At 42.7% G+C, this 17,346-nt stretch overlaps 1 protein-coding gene across 1 annotated transcript in view; it reads right to left on the minus strand.

The window, feature by feature from the left end:
* Positions 1-17,346, minus strand: part of ascc3 (activating signal cointegrator 1 complex subunit 3) — a 162,495-nt gene that overhangs the window by 37,065 nt on the left and 108,084 nt on the right. The window contains exons 15-24 of the mRNA XM_056380794.1: positions 10,691-10,882; positions 9,478-9,702; positions 8,400-8,519; positions 7,865-8,029; positions 6,720-6,806; positions 6,339-6,515; positions 4,179-4,404; positions 3,218-3,372; positions 1,021-1,119; positions 394-562 (exon numbers count right to left, since the gene is read on the minus strand). Coding sequence (XP_056236769.1) covers positions 394-562; positions 1,021-1,119; positions 3,218-3,372; positions 4,179-4,404; positions 6,339-6,515; positions 6,720-6,806; positions 7,865-8,029; positions 8,400-8,519; positions 9,478-9,702; positions 10,691-10,882 — 1,615 coding nt within the window. The remainder of the gene's footprint in view (positions 1-393; positions 563-1,020; positions 1,120-3,217; positions 3,373-4,178; positions 4,405-6,338; positions 6,516-6,719; positions 6,807-7,864; positions 8,030-8,399; positions 8,520-9,477; positions 9,703-10,690; positions 10,883-17,346) is intronic.

A 17,346-nucleotide genomic window follows, 5' to 3' on the forward strand; every position in this document is an offset into this window, starting at 1 on the left:
TCAGATTTATCTTGTGACCCTTGAATGGACCCGGCGCCGAGCTGAGGAACCACTGGACTAAACTAGTACTAGTCCTTAACTGTATATGAAGTAGTTAAAAGCAGCTCCACCTCGACCAGCTACAACAGTGAAATGGTGCGGAAACATTATTAACTGCAGTAATGATATTTTTACTTTTGGTATAACATTTTGTTAATATTACTTCTGTACTTATAATATTGTTATAAAATGATTGTACTATTGGTAGTTTTACTTGGAGCAGGCAGTGGTCAGTCTGGCTGCATCTAGCAGCTGGATATATTAGATTAAGTTCACTGATTGTTGGTGGTACTGTACCTGACAAACAGACTTACTATCACAATCTGTGTGTTTGAGTGTGGAGTGTGTGTGTACCGGTGTGTGGGGGGTGTCTCTCAGGTAAGATGAGGTTCTGGAAGTTGATGATGCAGACAGACTCGGCCCCGAGCCAGCGGTCTGACACTGCCTTGATGTAGTACTGAGAGGGCAACGGCTCAAAGATCGGGATGGTGAACACTACGTGCTGAGGCTCTACTGTCACCACCTGGAAGGAGGGACACACACACACACACACACACACACACACACACACACACACACACACACACACACACACACACACACACACGGTGAAGTTACAGGAAACATGGTCACAGTCTCTCCTTCCTGAGTTGCAGTGTTGAATAATGGTCAGAAGTGTTTTGCAGAACATTATGATGTCACAGTGAAGTTGACCTTTGACCTTTTGGATATAAAATGTCTTCATCTTTTTAAGCTTATAGACATTTGAGTTAAATTGTCTCATAATTAGCATGTGAATTCTTGAGTTATGGCCAAAAACATGTTTTGTGAGGTCATCACAGTGACCTTGACCTTTGGCCTTCAGCCACCAAAATCTAATCAGTATATCTTTGAGTCCAAGTGAACGCTTGTACCAAATTAACCAGAACTGGACAGATGGACAACCTGGGAGCATTATGTCCTGGAGAAATGATGACTGACCTGTTTCTTCTGCAGGAGGAAGTACTCAGAGTGATAGATGTGATCATTGATGGGATCCTCCACCCACAACCACCAGGGCTCACCCACTGACCCATGGACCTGAAGCAGAGAGAACGGACATTTTAATTCACTTCAATTAGTTCTTCACATCACATTCAACAGGCACTTCAGACACAAAATATAGAACATTTATGTGTGTATATGTGCATGTACACACATAAGTGGTCTATATTTTGAAAATGAATAAATAAGAATACAGTGTATGTTTATATACATAATACTGTATATTCTTATTTATTCATTTTTTAAAAATGTTTTACTAGTTTTCATAAACTTAGTGATGATTGTAGATGGTGGTGATTTTTCAATTGCATCTGATTTTCATTTCAAAGTATTAAAGTACAACTAACAACTAGTAAACAAACTGGGAGAGATCATTCTGGTGTGACACCCATCATCATGCTGACATTCTGACCCAGTAGTCATGACTCCATTATTATGAGTACTCAGTAACTCATGAGTTAGACCACATTTTAATCTCAAGCATTTAGCATTTTCCATAGAATACTCAAAATACCAGCCTTCAGAATCCACTGCCAGGTTCATGTTGGAATAAAGAAGAGTTGTGGCACTTTGAATCACAGTGTGAGTGTGGTCTGTTTCCTGGGTGCCATCAGAGAGGCGACTCATGTGTCAGTACATGTGTCCTGGCTCTGCAGCCAGATCACAGCTAAGCCAGCCAGTGTTCCATTACCACTCTCCCATGATTGGAGCATGCATCGCTAATCGGACATAAACATTCATCTTCATATGCAGCTCCGCTACAATGAGCTTCCTGTTCTGCTCAGATTCCATGACAAACACCGGACTAAGCTTCCCATGATCCCCTCTGGTCTGCCTGCCCACTGAGGTGGAACATTCTGGTGAGGTCTGGAGGCATCCTGGCTCTCAGGGACAGATGGAGATTCCATGGCTTTAAGAGTAACAAGGTAGGAGGAGCAGCTCTTTTCCTCATTGTGAGAACGTGACCATAGCTGCACTGTTGTGTCATTCAGGAGTCTTGGTGTGTGTGTGTGTGTGTGTGTGTGTGTGTGTGTGTGTGTGTGTGTGTGTGTGTGTGTGTGTGTGTGTGGGGTGCTGCTCGACAGACAGGAGGAGGAGAGAAATGCTAACTCTCCAGGAGGGTTGATGGTGCTTTGTCCCAAAGGTCAAATTTATGATCACTTGAAAATAAAATGAAGTGGTAAACATTTCCCACACCCTCGATCACCGTGTCTTCATATGTGGCTCTGAAAAGTGTGTAGCTTCTTCCTTCACGGAGGGCAGCAGCTGTAGTCATTCAGCTTAATCCACCTTTCCACTGCTGCTCTGCGTGTTATGCTCGTTCCTAACAATCATTGCCTCGCCCGTAAATCTCTAAACACGCTGCCACTGGTCAAGGTTTGGAGCAATGAGGAGGCAACAGCACCTTAGTGAAATTACATACAGTTGATATGATGTGGTGGCTTTCAGTGCAGGTTTTCCATGGATTGTTTGACATGCTTGACATGTTTTTCTGTGCCTCAGAGTGGTCATTTAAACTAACTTTATAATAACCCAGTATTTGTTATCAAGTCAGGTTGGGACCTATACATTCTGACACATCTTATATTGGAAGCACTGATCAGTGTTTGAAAGAGCAGTGGTGATGTTATACACAGCTCCCTGAGTTTTGCTCCTTTTGTATGTGACAGAACATTCAGACCGACACCAGTGACACGTCCACTGCTCAACTGTGGAAGCTGACTTGTTCAGATTTAAATTGTGGACCGCTGGGTCAGCTCAACGCGGGCCTGCTTACAAAAGCAGCATCCTGCTGCATGCCACAGTGGTGTCCTGAGTTTCCTACCTGATGTATTTAAATGTTTTTATTTTTATTTATTCAGTTTGTATTTAAATGCTATCTTAATGTTCTATTTCTAATGTATGTCTGTCCATGGCTCTGTCTAGCACTTTGAACTGCCTTGTGTCTGACTGGTGCTGCAGAAATAAACATGACCTGCCTAATACATGATTTTTGATGTCGTGCCAAAAAAAAGGTCTGAAATCTTGACTTTTCCAAACAGCTTTGGTTTAAACTGTGAGCTGTGAGTTTCAAGCTATTTCCAATATGAAGAGAAGCAGACAGAGGCAGTAACTTTATAGCATACATATTTACCTGGTCATTCCAGCGAAAGTCAGGTGTGACAAGGAGACGGACGCGTAGGACGGTGCGTGTGATTGGCTGGATGCTGGCCTCCATTGTTATGGCGGGGATCTGATGGACACACTGTTTGACTGTTAAGCCGATGTTGACATGGTGCAGCATGTGACCTGTGAACAATACACCTGGCATGAGCATGTGTGTGGACCGGTGCACAGGACACTTGTGAAGCTGTTGTTTCTTCTTCTTCTTCTTTTTAACAAAAAATAAAAAGCACTGACAGCACCTCCTGCAGGTTTTTCCATTTACATACGTTGCACTTCAATGGTTCAATAAAGACACAAAACATTATAACTGTTTGTGTGATATCAGCTTAGGGACACCGTACCCGTCTACATTTAGACGGAGATCAGATCACTTCTCATGATCATTTAATGAAGAAAACCAGGTCATTCCAAAGGCCTCACATACTTATTCTGCCACTCTACTGCTCTGAGTTTCTATTTTTAATAAGAACACTGTTTTCATACGTTAAAAAAATTCTAATTGCTTTGACATTGCTGTTCTTTCAGTTGCTGTTAAGCTACTGTCAATGAAGACAGACACTCCCTGCAGTTGCACAAGGAAATCAGTGTGGTAAGACGTGACTGTCACAGTGTAATAATGCTGTGGAAATGTACATTATCCTTAATGTATCAAGGTAAACATGGAGGTAGTGTTGATTTTGCATCAACAGCATTAATGGCAAAAAAGGGAGCGAACAAGAAAACAGGGAAAATTCATACAAAAACATGAAAAATATATTTAAAAAAAACAACAATATGAGCCATTTCCAAATAAAGGAACTGGTTTCTTGCTGCAATTGAGGTACAACAGTCAATGTTGAGAATTTATAACATATTTAAACTTTGTCATTTGGGTGTTTATACCTGGATTTGAATGTGGTTTAGAGTAAAGTCTGAACACATGTACGCACCAATCTCATCTTTCCTCATTTCCTTCAGTTTGTCCACACTGAGCTTCTTCTCCTCCAGGCGGTTCAGCACGACATGACTCAGGTTGGGGAACTGGCGAAGAGGGTGGGCAAAGCCCCACAGCCGCTTGTCAATCACCTTACAGAGGGTGAGAAGGCGGTAGGTCATGGCTGGCCACCGCTTCCTCAGAGCGATCTCAAATAAAGCCCTGATGATCCGAGCAGCGTTCTGTGACAAGCAAGAGAAGAAGAAAAAAACCAAATCAGCATCAGCCCCAGAACAGCACAAATTACCGCTGCACTTTTAGACGGATTACTTCCACTTTCCCAAGACAGCAATAGTTTTAAGTTGTTGAAGTGACTTGCAGCAGCTGGATGGTACAACATCTGTATTCCGTTGATTAATTATGTGATCATGAATGTCTGGCTGGGTTCAGGCGTCCATGTCTGGCCACAACTGTGCACTGATGGATTACTCCTGTCATGGGGGAGAGGTCAGGTGGCCAGACTGTGATTCATTTGGTCAGGTGTTAATGTGACCTGACTATCTGGTGACGTCTGCACTGCAGTAAGTGCAGTTACTGCAGGAACTACTACAACTGCATTAACAAGAAACACTTCGACAGAGCTCCAGCTGCTTCAGCACTACCACTCTGATTTCCACAGCCAGACTCTTAATATCACTATCAGCACTTCACAGCAGCACTTCCTTTATATCCAGTGTATAAGCTCCTAAAAGTCTCTCACCACAGTAACACCTAGAGTAACAACAACATAACTATTTTTGACTGCAACAACGGGGCCATTCCTATAAACCTGAATGTCCATTTCACATTAAAAGTCAGTGTTTGACCAACGCTAACCCTGACACGAGACGTCAGGGAAGGGCTGGCTTTTACCAGCAGCTGAATTATCCTCCCCTCCACAACAAACACACCAGGGGATTCAAACCAGTAGAAACACCCAGAAAGCAGCTTGACTTTAACAATCGGAGATTCACCGACACTCTTCAGTGACACAGGACAGGACGTCTCCAGCAGCTGGGAGCTGAGCTGTCTAACATTTCCTCAGCTTGTTTCTCTGAGAACTTCAGCTCAGGACACCAGATCCAACTTTTCTTCAACTGCTTTATACATAGTGTTTTGAATGTGGACATGGAGAGGTTGTGTCAGCTGTTACGACTCTTCTGACAAATGAAATGATCTCAGGTTTCACCGTGTGCTGATGTTCAGGTCCAGTTTCTTGTTCGGGGGTATTAAACTTCACCCCAGGTGCTTCTGCCGTACCTCTTTGTTTTTACTGTTCTGTGCTCAAGCAGCAGAAGCTGTACAACAGTTTACTGTTAAACAACTGCTAAAGCCATTAGTCTGTGAGAGTGTTTGTCACTTTGTGGTTGTAACAGTGACTTTAAACCTTCATTCCTCCACTTAAGTTTCCATAACAGACTGTCCAGCAGACACATCTGAAATGAGTCCTATTCGTCCTCTTATTCCAGCATTTAGCCACATGGAGTCAGTATCAGATGGAAATATAGAACAAATGGAGATGAGCACAGCAGGGAGAAGCATTCGATTTGAATCAGTCTTATTGTTGTATTTAAAAGCAGAATTGAATCCACACAAAAGAAAACACTAAGTAACAAATGTGGCAAGAGGAGGAGGAGTACATGCTGCAGTAGGATTGGACAAAGCTCTATTAAAAAGATAAAATAAAAATGTTCTGGTTACAGCCTCTAAAATGAGAAAGTTAAGTTGATATCTTCAGTTTTTGGACCAAACAAGCTGCTGGAATATGTCAGCATGGGCTTTAGGAAATGGGCGTGTTTCCACTGTTTTCTGAACTTCTATAAACCAAACAATTACTCAGTAAATAACTCATATTAATCAGCAATGGAAACAGTGTTTAACAGCCAAATCCCAAAGTATCTCTGTGTATCCAAACCTCAAAACAAAACCAAATCAAACACAAAGTGGCTCATTTGGTTTGTCCAGTATTTGCCCTGCAGCCTGTTACTCAGGTCTATTAACAGTATTTCCAACTGTTACAAGGACCTAATTAATTTGATAAATTACGATATTATAATCATATGTGTCATTTGATGGTTTGCTTTCCTCAATATTGGTATATATTATGGTGATGTGTGTGTTGTTGCTTCTGCCTCACCTGCGCCACATACGACAGGTCTGAGATGAGTGAGAAGCTGTCCACCTCCCCTCGACCGATGTACGTCTGCAGCAGGATGTTGACCTTGCCGTAGCCGTTCTCCACGCCGCCTGCAGCCGGCAGCTCGCAGCAGTTAGACAGCAACTGGTCCAGCTCCTCCAGCTCCTCATCACGAACCTCCAAACACACAGAACACACTCATATTTTGATGCGATAACAGAGTTTTGGGTGGATAAGAGCGTGGGCAGACCTCCGGTGTGGACGTAATAAAGAACCGGACGAGGTTTATAATGATCGCTCTAAATTTAAACCATCATTTGGATCACAAATGGAAATACGTTCACTGAAGTGTCGGCGGTTGTAGTCGGGACGACCTCTCACCTTCAGCTGTTCAAACTCCTCGGCCTTGGACACGATACTGAGGATATCAGCGTCTGTCCGCTGAGAGTCGAAGAGTTCATTGAATGTCTGCACAGACAGAGAAAACAGATAAGAGAAAAAAGAGAGCTGAACAACAGTGAATCAGTTTCTTTAATCTGTGAGGTTAAAATAACATAAGACATGATAGACGCATCTGCAGAATATTGATATTTCATTTAAAAGTACAGGAGACTAAAAAAATATGAACTACACATTTGTCAACTGTGTTTGTGGTCATCAGCTCTTAAAAATGATCAGTTCAATTCTGTGAATAGATTTGAACTCTGTGAACTGCTGCTTTATTGTTGTCTTTATATCTTGGCTCAGACTCTGGGCCCAGTTGGGCAGTAATCAACCACACTGAGAGAAACATCTGCCCCCCCCCCCCCCCCCGGCTGTAGAGGAACTTGATTGTAAGTGAGTAAGAAAAAGACATTTTTCCAGCAGCATGAATTTCTTCAGAACAAAACAAACGTAGCTGCTGAACAGTTTAGTGCAGGAGGAGCATTAGCATTAGCTCTTCTCAGCAGCAAATCAAATGTGTGATATATTACAGACACACATTTCTCCTGTGTAATGCCAAACAGTTTGCCTGTGTTTCAAATAAACTAGTCCCGCTTTCTCTCTGACACAAACACACAGAGCTTGTTCTGTCGTTGCAGGCGCTGTGTTTGATAAATGGGACACAGCCGGACTCTCAGTCCCAACACTGACTCACTAAAAGGTTTTTTATTGGGTTAAACTTGGTTTCTAACGTGGTGGTTTTCATTGGAACCTTTATCTATATTTAAACATCCGTCTAACACTGATGTTTTAATGTGTCTGTTTTGTTTTTAGAATATTTGATTTGCTTGCTGTCTGTTTTGAACCACGTGTTTGTGAAGTTGTAAAGTGTATTGGGATCATGCTGCGCTGGTGACTGATTCATTGATTGATAGATATGATGAAGTTGTGTTCAGGGAGGAACTGGTGTGGCTCACGATACCACAGATATGACAGCTGACAGTTGTCACATCTATCCTTTGTTTGGCAAATAAACAGTGATCTCACACCCCAGTTGGAAAGGCCCACAGTGATGTGGTGAAACCCACACACTCGCACTCTACCTCGATGGTGTTGTATCTGATGTAGAAGTGGCTGGCAGTCCTGCCGAGGTCGGTGGAGGCGAAGTAGCCGGTGCGCTCCTCGAAGCGGATCATCCTGGCCTTATCCAGCTTCCTCCCAGACTCCACCACCAGCTCCTTCCTGTACAGCTCCAGGGAGGGATCCATCTGAAACGGTGTCAGTGTTTGATTTGAAACCACCCACAGTGCATTCACACTCTATTCAGACCACTTCACTGTTTTAACATTTTGTTATGCTGCAGCCTGAAATCATTTAAATCCATTTTTCCCTCATCAGTCTACACTCATTGCCCCATAATGACACAGTCTCAGACAGCACTTATACATACTGACAAAATATCAGAATATCACACTTCACTTTCTCCTTCTATGTAGGAAAAACTGAAAATATCTGAAATGTTCCATATGAATTGCTCAACCAGTCACAGTGAAGTTAAGACTGAAGTTAGATTTTTACCATTTTATTATTTTAATTGTTATTGATGTACTTCCCTCATCATACTCGTTGATCACTTACCTGGTAAGCCTTGTGGTTGATGCCGTACACCAGAGGGTTGGCCCTCATGCGAACATAGAAGTAAGTATAACTTAGCCACTTCACGGCCTCCTCCACATTGGTGACCGTCCCCAGGGCGACCTGAAACAGCAGTCGCCACAAGAAACAGTCAAACCGTCATCGGTCTCTGCCTCCATCTAGTGGACTCTGGAGGAAACTGCAGCCTCAACACAAACAGTCCAGTCTTGTTCCTGTCTCCTTCCATCAACACTGTCAGACTTTGCATCACAACGCATGTTAACCCCTTCTTAGCTCACACACATATGAAAATGAAGACAAAACAGACAGACAGAAGTTACATGTGAAGACTTGTTTGTTTTCATCTAAATGGAATAAAGATTACAGTTTGGTGATTTTTCACTAATGGACCAACAAATGTAATGATGTGTTTCATCATGAAGCCTCCACCAAAGTTTCTATGACATACCTGATATTTTCAAAGGGGAAACTACAGCACCTATTTCTGTCCTAACCTTGTTATTTTCATGACTTTAATTCATGATATTTATTATTTGTTTTGTCTTCTTAATGTTTTCTTTGTGGTGTCAGCATATTTCAGTCAACTAGCACTGAATGAATGCACTAAAAATAATCTTTTTGTTTTTTGTTGCCATGGGAGCAGCACTTTCTTTTTTTTTACCTTAATTTTATTTGGGGAAAAAAGACATTAAAGTTATCATGAATCAGTTAAAATACCTTAGTACGTAACATGATGAGGTGTTGAAATCTGTCTTACACAAAGATGTCAAAGCAGATTTCTTACTCAACAGCAATAAAAAAATAATAACAGACAAATGCAGACATGCACCTGGTGAAATATTACGCAGGGATTTATAATCATTAAGTTCCCTCCTACATCACACAGGATGATGAAATCTTTGTCACTTCCTGACTCAGCAGGAAAATACATCTGTAACCCTTCTTCTTCTTTGTTTTTCAGAAAAGACAGAAGGAAATTTTGCATCTAGAATTGAAAGAATAATTACATTGCAGAAACTCTGATATTAGTCTTGACCAAAGGGGGTGTGTAGGGACTGACCTCAGCGTTGAGGTTGTCGGCCAGGCTGTCCAGGAACTGACTCTCGATGGGGTTCTGCTGCGTGAGCAGGGTCAGGTAATGACTCAGCTTATCATGGGTGGTAATGATGGTCCCCTCCCCGTACTTGTCAAACTGGGGACGACCTGCACGGCCGAAAATCTGCATGACATCCAGGATGCCCAGGTCCACCAGGGTACCGCGCTTGGCATCGTAGATTTGAGTTCCCTGTGACAGACACGAGACAGAAGCAGAGCCAGAGGTCCGGAAACATGTATTATTATTATTATTATTATTATTATTATATACTTCAAAACTACAACAAAAGAGCAGCTTGTTCAAAATGTGCTCAGAATGACCACATGACAAATGGTATTTCCCTGCACTGCAACAACAACAGGAGAGTTCAGTATTTAATACTGTTAATAATTTACAGCTAAATGTGAGTGTAATTAGATCCAGTCAAAATTTCATGTCATTAAAACATTCGATGTTCAGTTTGGAAAATCATAAATGTACTATGGAAACTAATGCTATGGTAACAGTGCCGTATGTAGGGTAAAGGCTATTGTCATAGATAAGACTGTGCATTTAATGTTATGGTTGTTAACATGTTAGTTCACATATTGTTTCCTCTGTGGGCTTCATCAGATCTGATGCAACTTTAAACAAATTCAATTAACAGTTTTTGTTTTCAACAGATTTAACAATTCCATTTTTTAAATGTTTGATTTAGCATTTCAATACTGACCTTACTCTTTGGTAAACAGAAATTTATTAACAATTAAAACACATCAGTGAGCCACACTGTTGCACTGTGTGACATGTTCTTTCATCAACATGCCACATGTAGTTTATTTTGCCTCACCGACACCACACACACACACACACACACCGTCCTGCGGTTTGTTAAAAACTACAGTGACCAGCTGTTTTAGGAAATGACTGCATCTTTTTAAAGAAAACTAAACTGGATATTTGTGAGCTGCTTAAAGATTTACATCCTCATTAGGAACTAAATGAAGGAGCCACTTTAAGGTCTTTGACTTTTAAATTCCTATTTTGTTCCAGTGAGTATCAACAAAGAAACCACATAGTCACTGAAACCTGTGGGATCGCTGAAAGTCTAAAAGTCTGGTCATCCAGCCTTGTTTACAGATAACAAGCAAGAAAGAAAGAAAGAAACCAAGAGGCAAAACAAAGAAACTGTAAGGACCTTGATAATAACTGCATGGGCCGGCAGGTTCACTCCCCAGGCCAGGGTGGCAGTACAGACCAGCACCTTGAGGTGGCCTTTGGAGAACATGCTCTCCATCAAGCTGCGGTCAGACCTCAGCATGCCAGCATGGTGGATCCCAAAGCCTTCTGGGAAAATCTCCTTCATCTGCTTGTTTCTGGAGCGCTGGATCTGAAATAGGTGGGAAGAGAGGTTAGTTTAGAAAAAGGAAAGAAGAGCGCTGGAGGGAATGAAAGGGGAAGTGAGTTTCTGGGTGTCAAAGACGGGAAGTGAGCCCAGATCCATTATCACGTTGGACTGCACAGAAACAGGAGGAGGGGAGAAACTGACCTGAGTCATAATTGCTGTTTTTTCCCAGAAAAACAGCAACAATAGGAACAACCTGGAATAAAATACACTCTACAAGAACATGACAAAGTGCATATGGCTACGGTACGGTTGAATAAACAGTCGTCTGGCAGAATCTTAACAAGCATTTTGGTCTCTGGTATCACCAGCCTATTAACATGGATTCTAATAACCTGCACAGGTGTGCCCTGGCTGTAGATTCAGACAGTGTGTGCAGCTCAGAGACCGCACACACCGTCAGGCAGATTGAGATGTCTGCTGGTAACTGACAGCAGAGCTGTGACCTGGCTGGGCTCGAGGGGAGTCCTCATCACAGGGCTTTATCTCTCTCTCTGGGTATCTAAATGGAGGTCAGTGCCCGGCAGGCCTCTCCACCACAAAGAGAAAGCCCATTACTGCCATCAGCTTTCTGTCTCACACACACTGACTGGATGTTTGGATTTGTACGAAAACCTTGTGTATAAAGGTGAAGGACTGAGACTTTCAGTATACAACTTTTGCAGAAGCAGCAGCATGTCTTCTGCTATGTGACAGAAAACTAGATAAAATGTCATGCAAGTGCATCGTAATGTTCCAATCTGGATTTAATGATTTCATATAATCTTCCGTTTTAATTCATGCAGCAGGTCCTGAACCAAGACTTGGCTTTAGAAACTTATTTTCCCTCCTGGCACCTCTATCAACAGGATGACGGCGTTTGTCGGCGCCTCAAAACTGTTCCAAATGACAATCACCAAAATGACCTGTGATCCAGTGCTGTGGTTAAAGCCCGGGTACGTTCAGGCACAAACACTAATTGAGGTGCTCTGAGGTTTTGTGGCTCATAACATCCTGACAGACAAGACTCACTCAGCAGACAGAGGTCTTTGTAGGTTATAAACTGATGGTTTCATTGTTCTTGGGAGGACAGTCTCTGTCATAGATTTTGAACTAGAATGTGCATTTTGATAAAAAATGCATGTGATTGCTGCAGCTCCTGCAGCTTACTGGCAGCTGCAGCAGAGCTAACTTGCATTTGCAGAAGCTGGTAGCTGCTGAGGTTTGCACTATTCATTTCTGTGAAGCAGTTGTTGTTTCTTCGCCCTACTGCCCCCTAGTGGCGAAACCCAATGAAAATCTGTAGTCCTGTTTGTGGTGAAACTTGTAAGAAGGATGTAGGAAAGGGAGTCAAAAGTACGTTTTGCATATAATTCACAAAATCTTCATGACACAAATGTGCGGGACCTACATCAATCCACTTATCCACAGTATCATCCACTGAATCCACAGACAGCAGTTCTTTGTTCTGCTGTTGCGGTTGCCCAGAAATCAAACAAAACATTTTGTAATGTTTGTTAGGTGATTTCTCACCACATGGTGGCGCTATTGCTACCATTTTTTATAGAGCTGAAGCACAGGAAAGCTGCTCACCACGTTTTAGTGTTGCAGCTTTTATCATTCATTCCCCATTCAAAAAAAACTGTTACATATTTTTTTTAGTTTTGGAGCCATGTTTCTAGCCTCAAGAGTGAAGGACTAGTATTGTGCCAAAAAACATGTGGAAGAAAAAGGAACAATAAAGATCGAGGGTCTTAATAGTGTGATTGTTCTTTTTGGTATGACTGTATGTAAGACTCGTTGGCATCTTCTTCACAGATCCAGTATAATCCCTCTTTACTTCACAAGTGATTAGGAAGCGTATTTGTTGTGCTGTTACCCCTCCACTTCTACTTCCACGCTTTGAGCTGTGATTTATTCAGATGACAGTCCTATAAAAATGATGCAATAGAACAAAAAGCAACCCTGCTCTGCTGTCTAAAGCCATATATGTATGAAAATCAGGGCGAACTGTGGCCGGGCGAGAGTCCTCAGGGCCGGGTTGTGCTCTGTGCTGTTGAAATCCATGTGAGACAGGGAAAGTAGGTAATTGAAATGCTACGGCTGAGGCTTTGCTTTGAGGTGTCAGAGTGTGTTACAGCCGTGCTTCCAGCCTCTAATCTAAGGTGAGTTAGCGCTGATGTCTGCTGTGCCATGGCTGTATCTGAGATGGCAGCGACCTAAGCTCCTGATCAGGTCCCATTAGGCCCTGCCGCTCGCTGCTGCTGCTGCTGCAGAGCTCACTCCGTCCACAGACAGCCAGCTGCCAGCTCCACTTACTGTCTATCAAGGCTGTGACTACAGAAAGGACATCAGCTAACACCAGAGCTGCTTGTCAAAACCTCTCTGAGGCGCACTAAACACAGCTAGGTGCAACCAACTGGTTTTACATTTCTGACGATTTTATTTGAACACTCATATCCCTGATGCTTTGAGAAACAGTGCACAGGAGTGAAGCTAAAGCGTTTACACAAACGAGGAAGCCTCAGTATTTCTGAGCAGAGCTTCAAAGCTGAGATTTCAAAGTGTAACATCACACCGAAAACGTGGCAACGATACCTCGGCTCTGTGGCAAAGAGTGGGGGATGGACGGCCTCTGTCTCACAACGCCACCACAGACACTGACTCTCACGAGCACCAAAACTCCCCATTCACTTTGTTAAATTGACACAGGGGGGCTAATTGTTGTTCATTCGCTGGCCCTCGACAGTCATGACGCTCGGTGCTCAACGAGGCCGGCTGTTAACGCTAGATAGGCGGGAGAGAGTGGGAGGACGAGTTTCCACTCACACCCACTCTACTCCATTGTTTCCATCACAATCTGCCTCTTTCTCCTCATATCCCGTTCTGTTTTAGCTCCATCTACCAAACCTGCAGCTTCACAGATCCAACCGTCTCCCGTTGTTATGAGAAATAAACGTGGGAGATTTTTGGTCGTTCTTGAATCCTCAGCCATCTTTGATGACGCTGTTGTTGTAAACAGATTAAACTCCTACTGACTTACTTCGTCAGTATTTAACGGTCTGCTCCAGTCATGACGGAGCCGCAATGGTCTTTCATATTGTTGTGGTGCTAAAAACAGCTGATTTTATATACATTTAGTTTGCTGTAATATCATTTGCTGCTGTCAATTCCCTCTGCTGAATTGATGATACATAAGGTTCATTCATTACTTGTATGTCCGTTCTCTCTTCCCATATTTTCTGCCTCTAAATAACAACGCCTTCAGGTAAATATAACATAAACCCACACACGTCCTTTTTCTCTGCACTGGTTTTTTTTTTCTTTTTTACCTGTGCTAAACTTCAGCAGGCTGGATGCAGCCTTTAGTCAACATTGCAGCCTAACAAGGAGCTACAAATACCCCCCGACCCCCCAACGTCCACAAGACACTCCAGTGCTGCGTCTGGCTCCAGAGATGATCTACTGCCGCTGGAGTCAGCGTCCACGGGAAAGGTAAGCAGATTGTCTCACACGTGCGTCTCCTCTCTGCTGTTTTTTCGGTGCAGGTGTATTTTGCTCGAGTCTCTGAAGCGTGAAATTCACTTTTGTATTGTCAACTAGTTTGAAAAGCAAAAAAAAAAAAAAAAGAAATTGTCAAAACATCTCTAAACAACGTTGAAAGTGTGTCTGCTGAACACCAAACTGCTTTTAAGGCGTTCTGCTTTTTGAATGTGTAAAGAAGACATTTAAACTGTCACAGAGACGAGAAGCAGCCGAGGTGAAAACAGAGAATAACCAAGCTGCATCAGTGAAAATCCAGGCTGAAAGTCTAAATTAAGTTTAACACAGTAGTAATACATGAAGTACCAATGGAGGTCATATTTTTTGCATGAGTGTATTGTTATGTGTTGGTTGTCCTTCTCTATATGACGGCAGTCCTTTGTTCCTGAACATGGTGGGTGGCACAGAGGAACACTTCTCTCTCCACTCAGCTGTTTTAATGCTGATTAAGAAGCAATTAAAGAGGAAAATCGACTTGCTGCGCATTACCATGATAACATGTGAGGCCGCCCCCTGAAGCTATGACACTGCGGATGAGCTGGAACACCAGAATAGGCAGAGTGGATGGAGAGGTGCTCAGTCTTCCTCATTCTGTCCCACTACTTCACAAAGCCCTGCTTCTATTTACGGCAGCCATTGTTTGTGAAAGGTGCGTTTGTCGCTCCGCTGTGTCATTCCAGTTTTCTACCAGCCTTTGAGCTGTGGCTCACTGTTGTTGATCAGTGCGCTGGGGAGCTGGTGTGGCACGTTGACATGTTGTCAAAGATCTGACACGATGAGAGGACGGGCAGCGGACAAGACTTGTAAAAATAGCACTAAATCAAGGCAAAGAGACGTTAATGAGCCTCCTCTGGTGAAGCTGTGGAGTCCCTGGAGGCTTCACCATCACAGGCATCAGTGTGTCTACATCGCTGCGTCTTGTCAAACAAAAAGACATGAAAGCTGCACATCTAAAAAGCGTTTTCAGAGAAGACGTCCTCACAAGAAAAGTGAAGGTATATCAGCCTGTTCTCTCTCTCTGCCTTTACATATCACTAATTAATACTCCTTTTTTAAGTAATATGCATCCCTACAGTTCTATAATAAGCATGCCGTGTCCTCCGCTGACACTGTAAGTTAGTGCTACAGCTGTTACTGTCCAGCTCTGAAGAACCCACGATCGCTCTGCAGTATCGTCTGTGTAATGGACCCGTGGGACCACAAGGTGTCTCTTAGGCTCCACAGTAAAGTGCAGAGGACAGGCAGTCCTCTGGTACCAGCCGCACGGTTTCATCTCCGAAAGCTGGATATTAAAAACCACGAGAGACAGGGGGAGGAGAGGAGCAGAGGTGAAGAGAGGAGAGAGGAGAGGAAGGGAGGAAGGGAGGGGAAGGTAGAGGCTAGATTGTCAGAGTTGGAGCAAATGAAAGTCAAACGGGCTTTTGAATACAACAACTCTGTGGGGAGAGCTGGAGGCACAGGCAACATACAGTAGGTTTTATTTTTGACTTTATTTCTTACATTTATGAAGAGATCATAAACATTTACAGCCTCATTCATATCTACAGATGTAGCTGTTTCAAATCCTCATTCCTAAACCGAAGAACAACAACTAAGCGTCAAAACTCTGCACACACCTGTCTACTACACTGTTTGATCATCCAGTCAAATGCAGACAAGAGAAGACAGAGCCGTCAATACTGTAGATTCTCTATGTGCAGAACCAAACCAACAATGAATGAACCTACAGCATCTCTGTGCCGTAAAGCAGCTTTGGTGTCTGGACTCACTGCCACACACATCGTCCTGCTGCACCCAATGTGTATAAACCCAGTGTGGACATTGGTCCATCAAACACCGCTACCTCCTGTTAGAATAACCTACAGTTACCAGCTGTTTTTTGGAAAATACCTGAAACCATGTATTTGTGAGCTATTTTTAAAATAAATATCTTTAGTAGGAAATCACAGGCAGGGTCGTCAGAAAGTTAGGAAACATTAAGAGGCGGACTAACGTTGGTTTAACAAATGTATAGAATAGTTTCAACTTTATCATTTAAGTCAACAAGGTTTTTCGGGCCCCACACTCGGCGCAAACCTGGAGCCACGTCGCCCAGAGAAACAGTGGTTAACTGAGTGATGATGAGAACTAGTTTATCTGGATCTATCTGATTTGCTCCCTGAATCATGTGCAGCAGAATCTACTGCAGCGATTTCACTATACTGAACAATTTGCCTTTTTTTTTTACTTTTCAAATGAATTCAATATAAATTACCCAGCATCCACTAGTTCCAGTTTCTCCGTTATGAGAAGTTTCTGCTCCGTCTCATTGATAGTAAACTGAATCTTTGGGTTTCAGACTGTTGGCTGGAGAACACAGGAATGGGAAGTTGTCGCCTTCAGATTAAGGACATTTTTCACTATTCTCTCACATTTTATTAATGAGTTATTCATTTTATTTTTTGGCAAATGAGCGGTTCTGAAAATAATAGCTAGCTGCACTCGTATTCGCGAGGGTTGTCTTCTTTTGAGATTTTTGTTTCTGGTGATTTCAGTTTTTGCCTCTTCAAACATTCAGGTCGTTAAACACGAGGCAAACAATTAACATTAAAATGTGTAATTTAAAATGCACCACAAACAGATTGGCTCTTTTGGGGAGACAGTACTGTGCTACCAGTTCATTTTCAGTAATCACACTATAATTACTGTAAAAGTCGTCTTACATTCATTACACTGGAATTTGACCCAGACTACTACTAGTCATTAGTTACATTAATCACACTCCAGTATGTCAAGCAGGGAATCCAAAGTGTGGGATGATTTCTCGAGGCTAAAGGACGACACCAATTAACGTGACATTCAAACTTTGCAGACAAATATTCGTCGACCTCAAACGTGGCTTATCATTTGAAACATGTAAGTAGCCTAACGTTAGTCTCGTAGCACGG

The sequence above is a fragment of the Seriola aureovittata genome, chromosome 7, assembly GCF_021018895.1.
Source record: "Seriola aureovittata isolate HTS-2021-v1 ecotype China chromosome 7, ASM2101889v1, whole genome shotgun sequence".
Classification (NCBI taxonomy): domain Eukaryota; kingdom Metazoa; phylum Chordata; class Actinopteri; order Carangiformes; family Carangidae; genus Seriola; species Seriola aureovittata.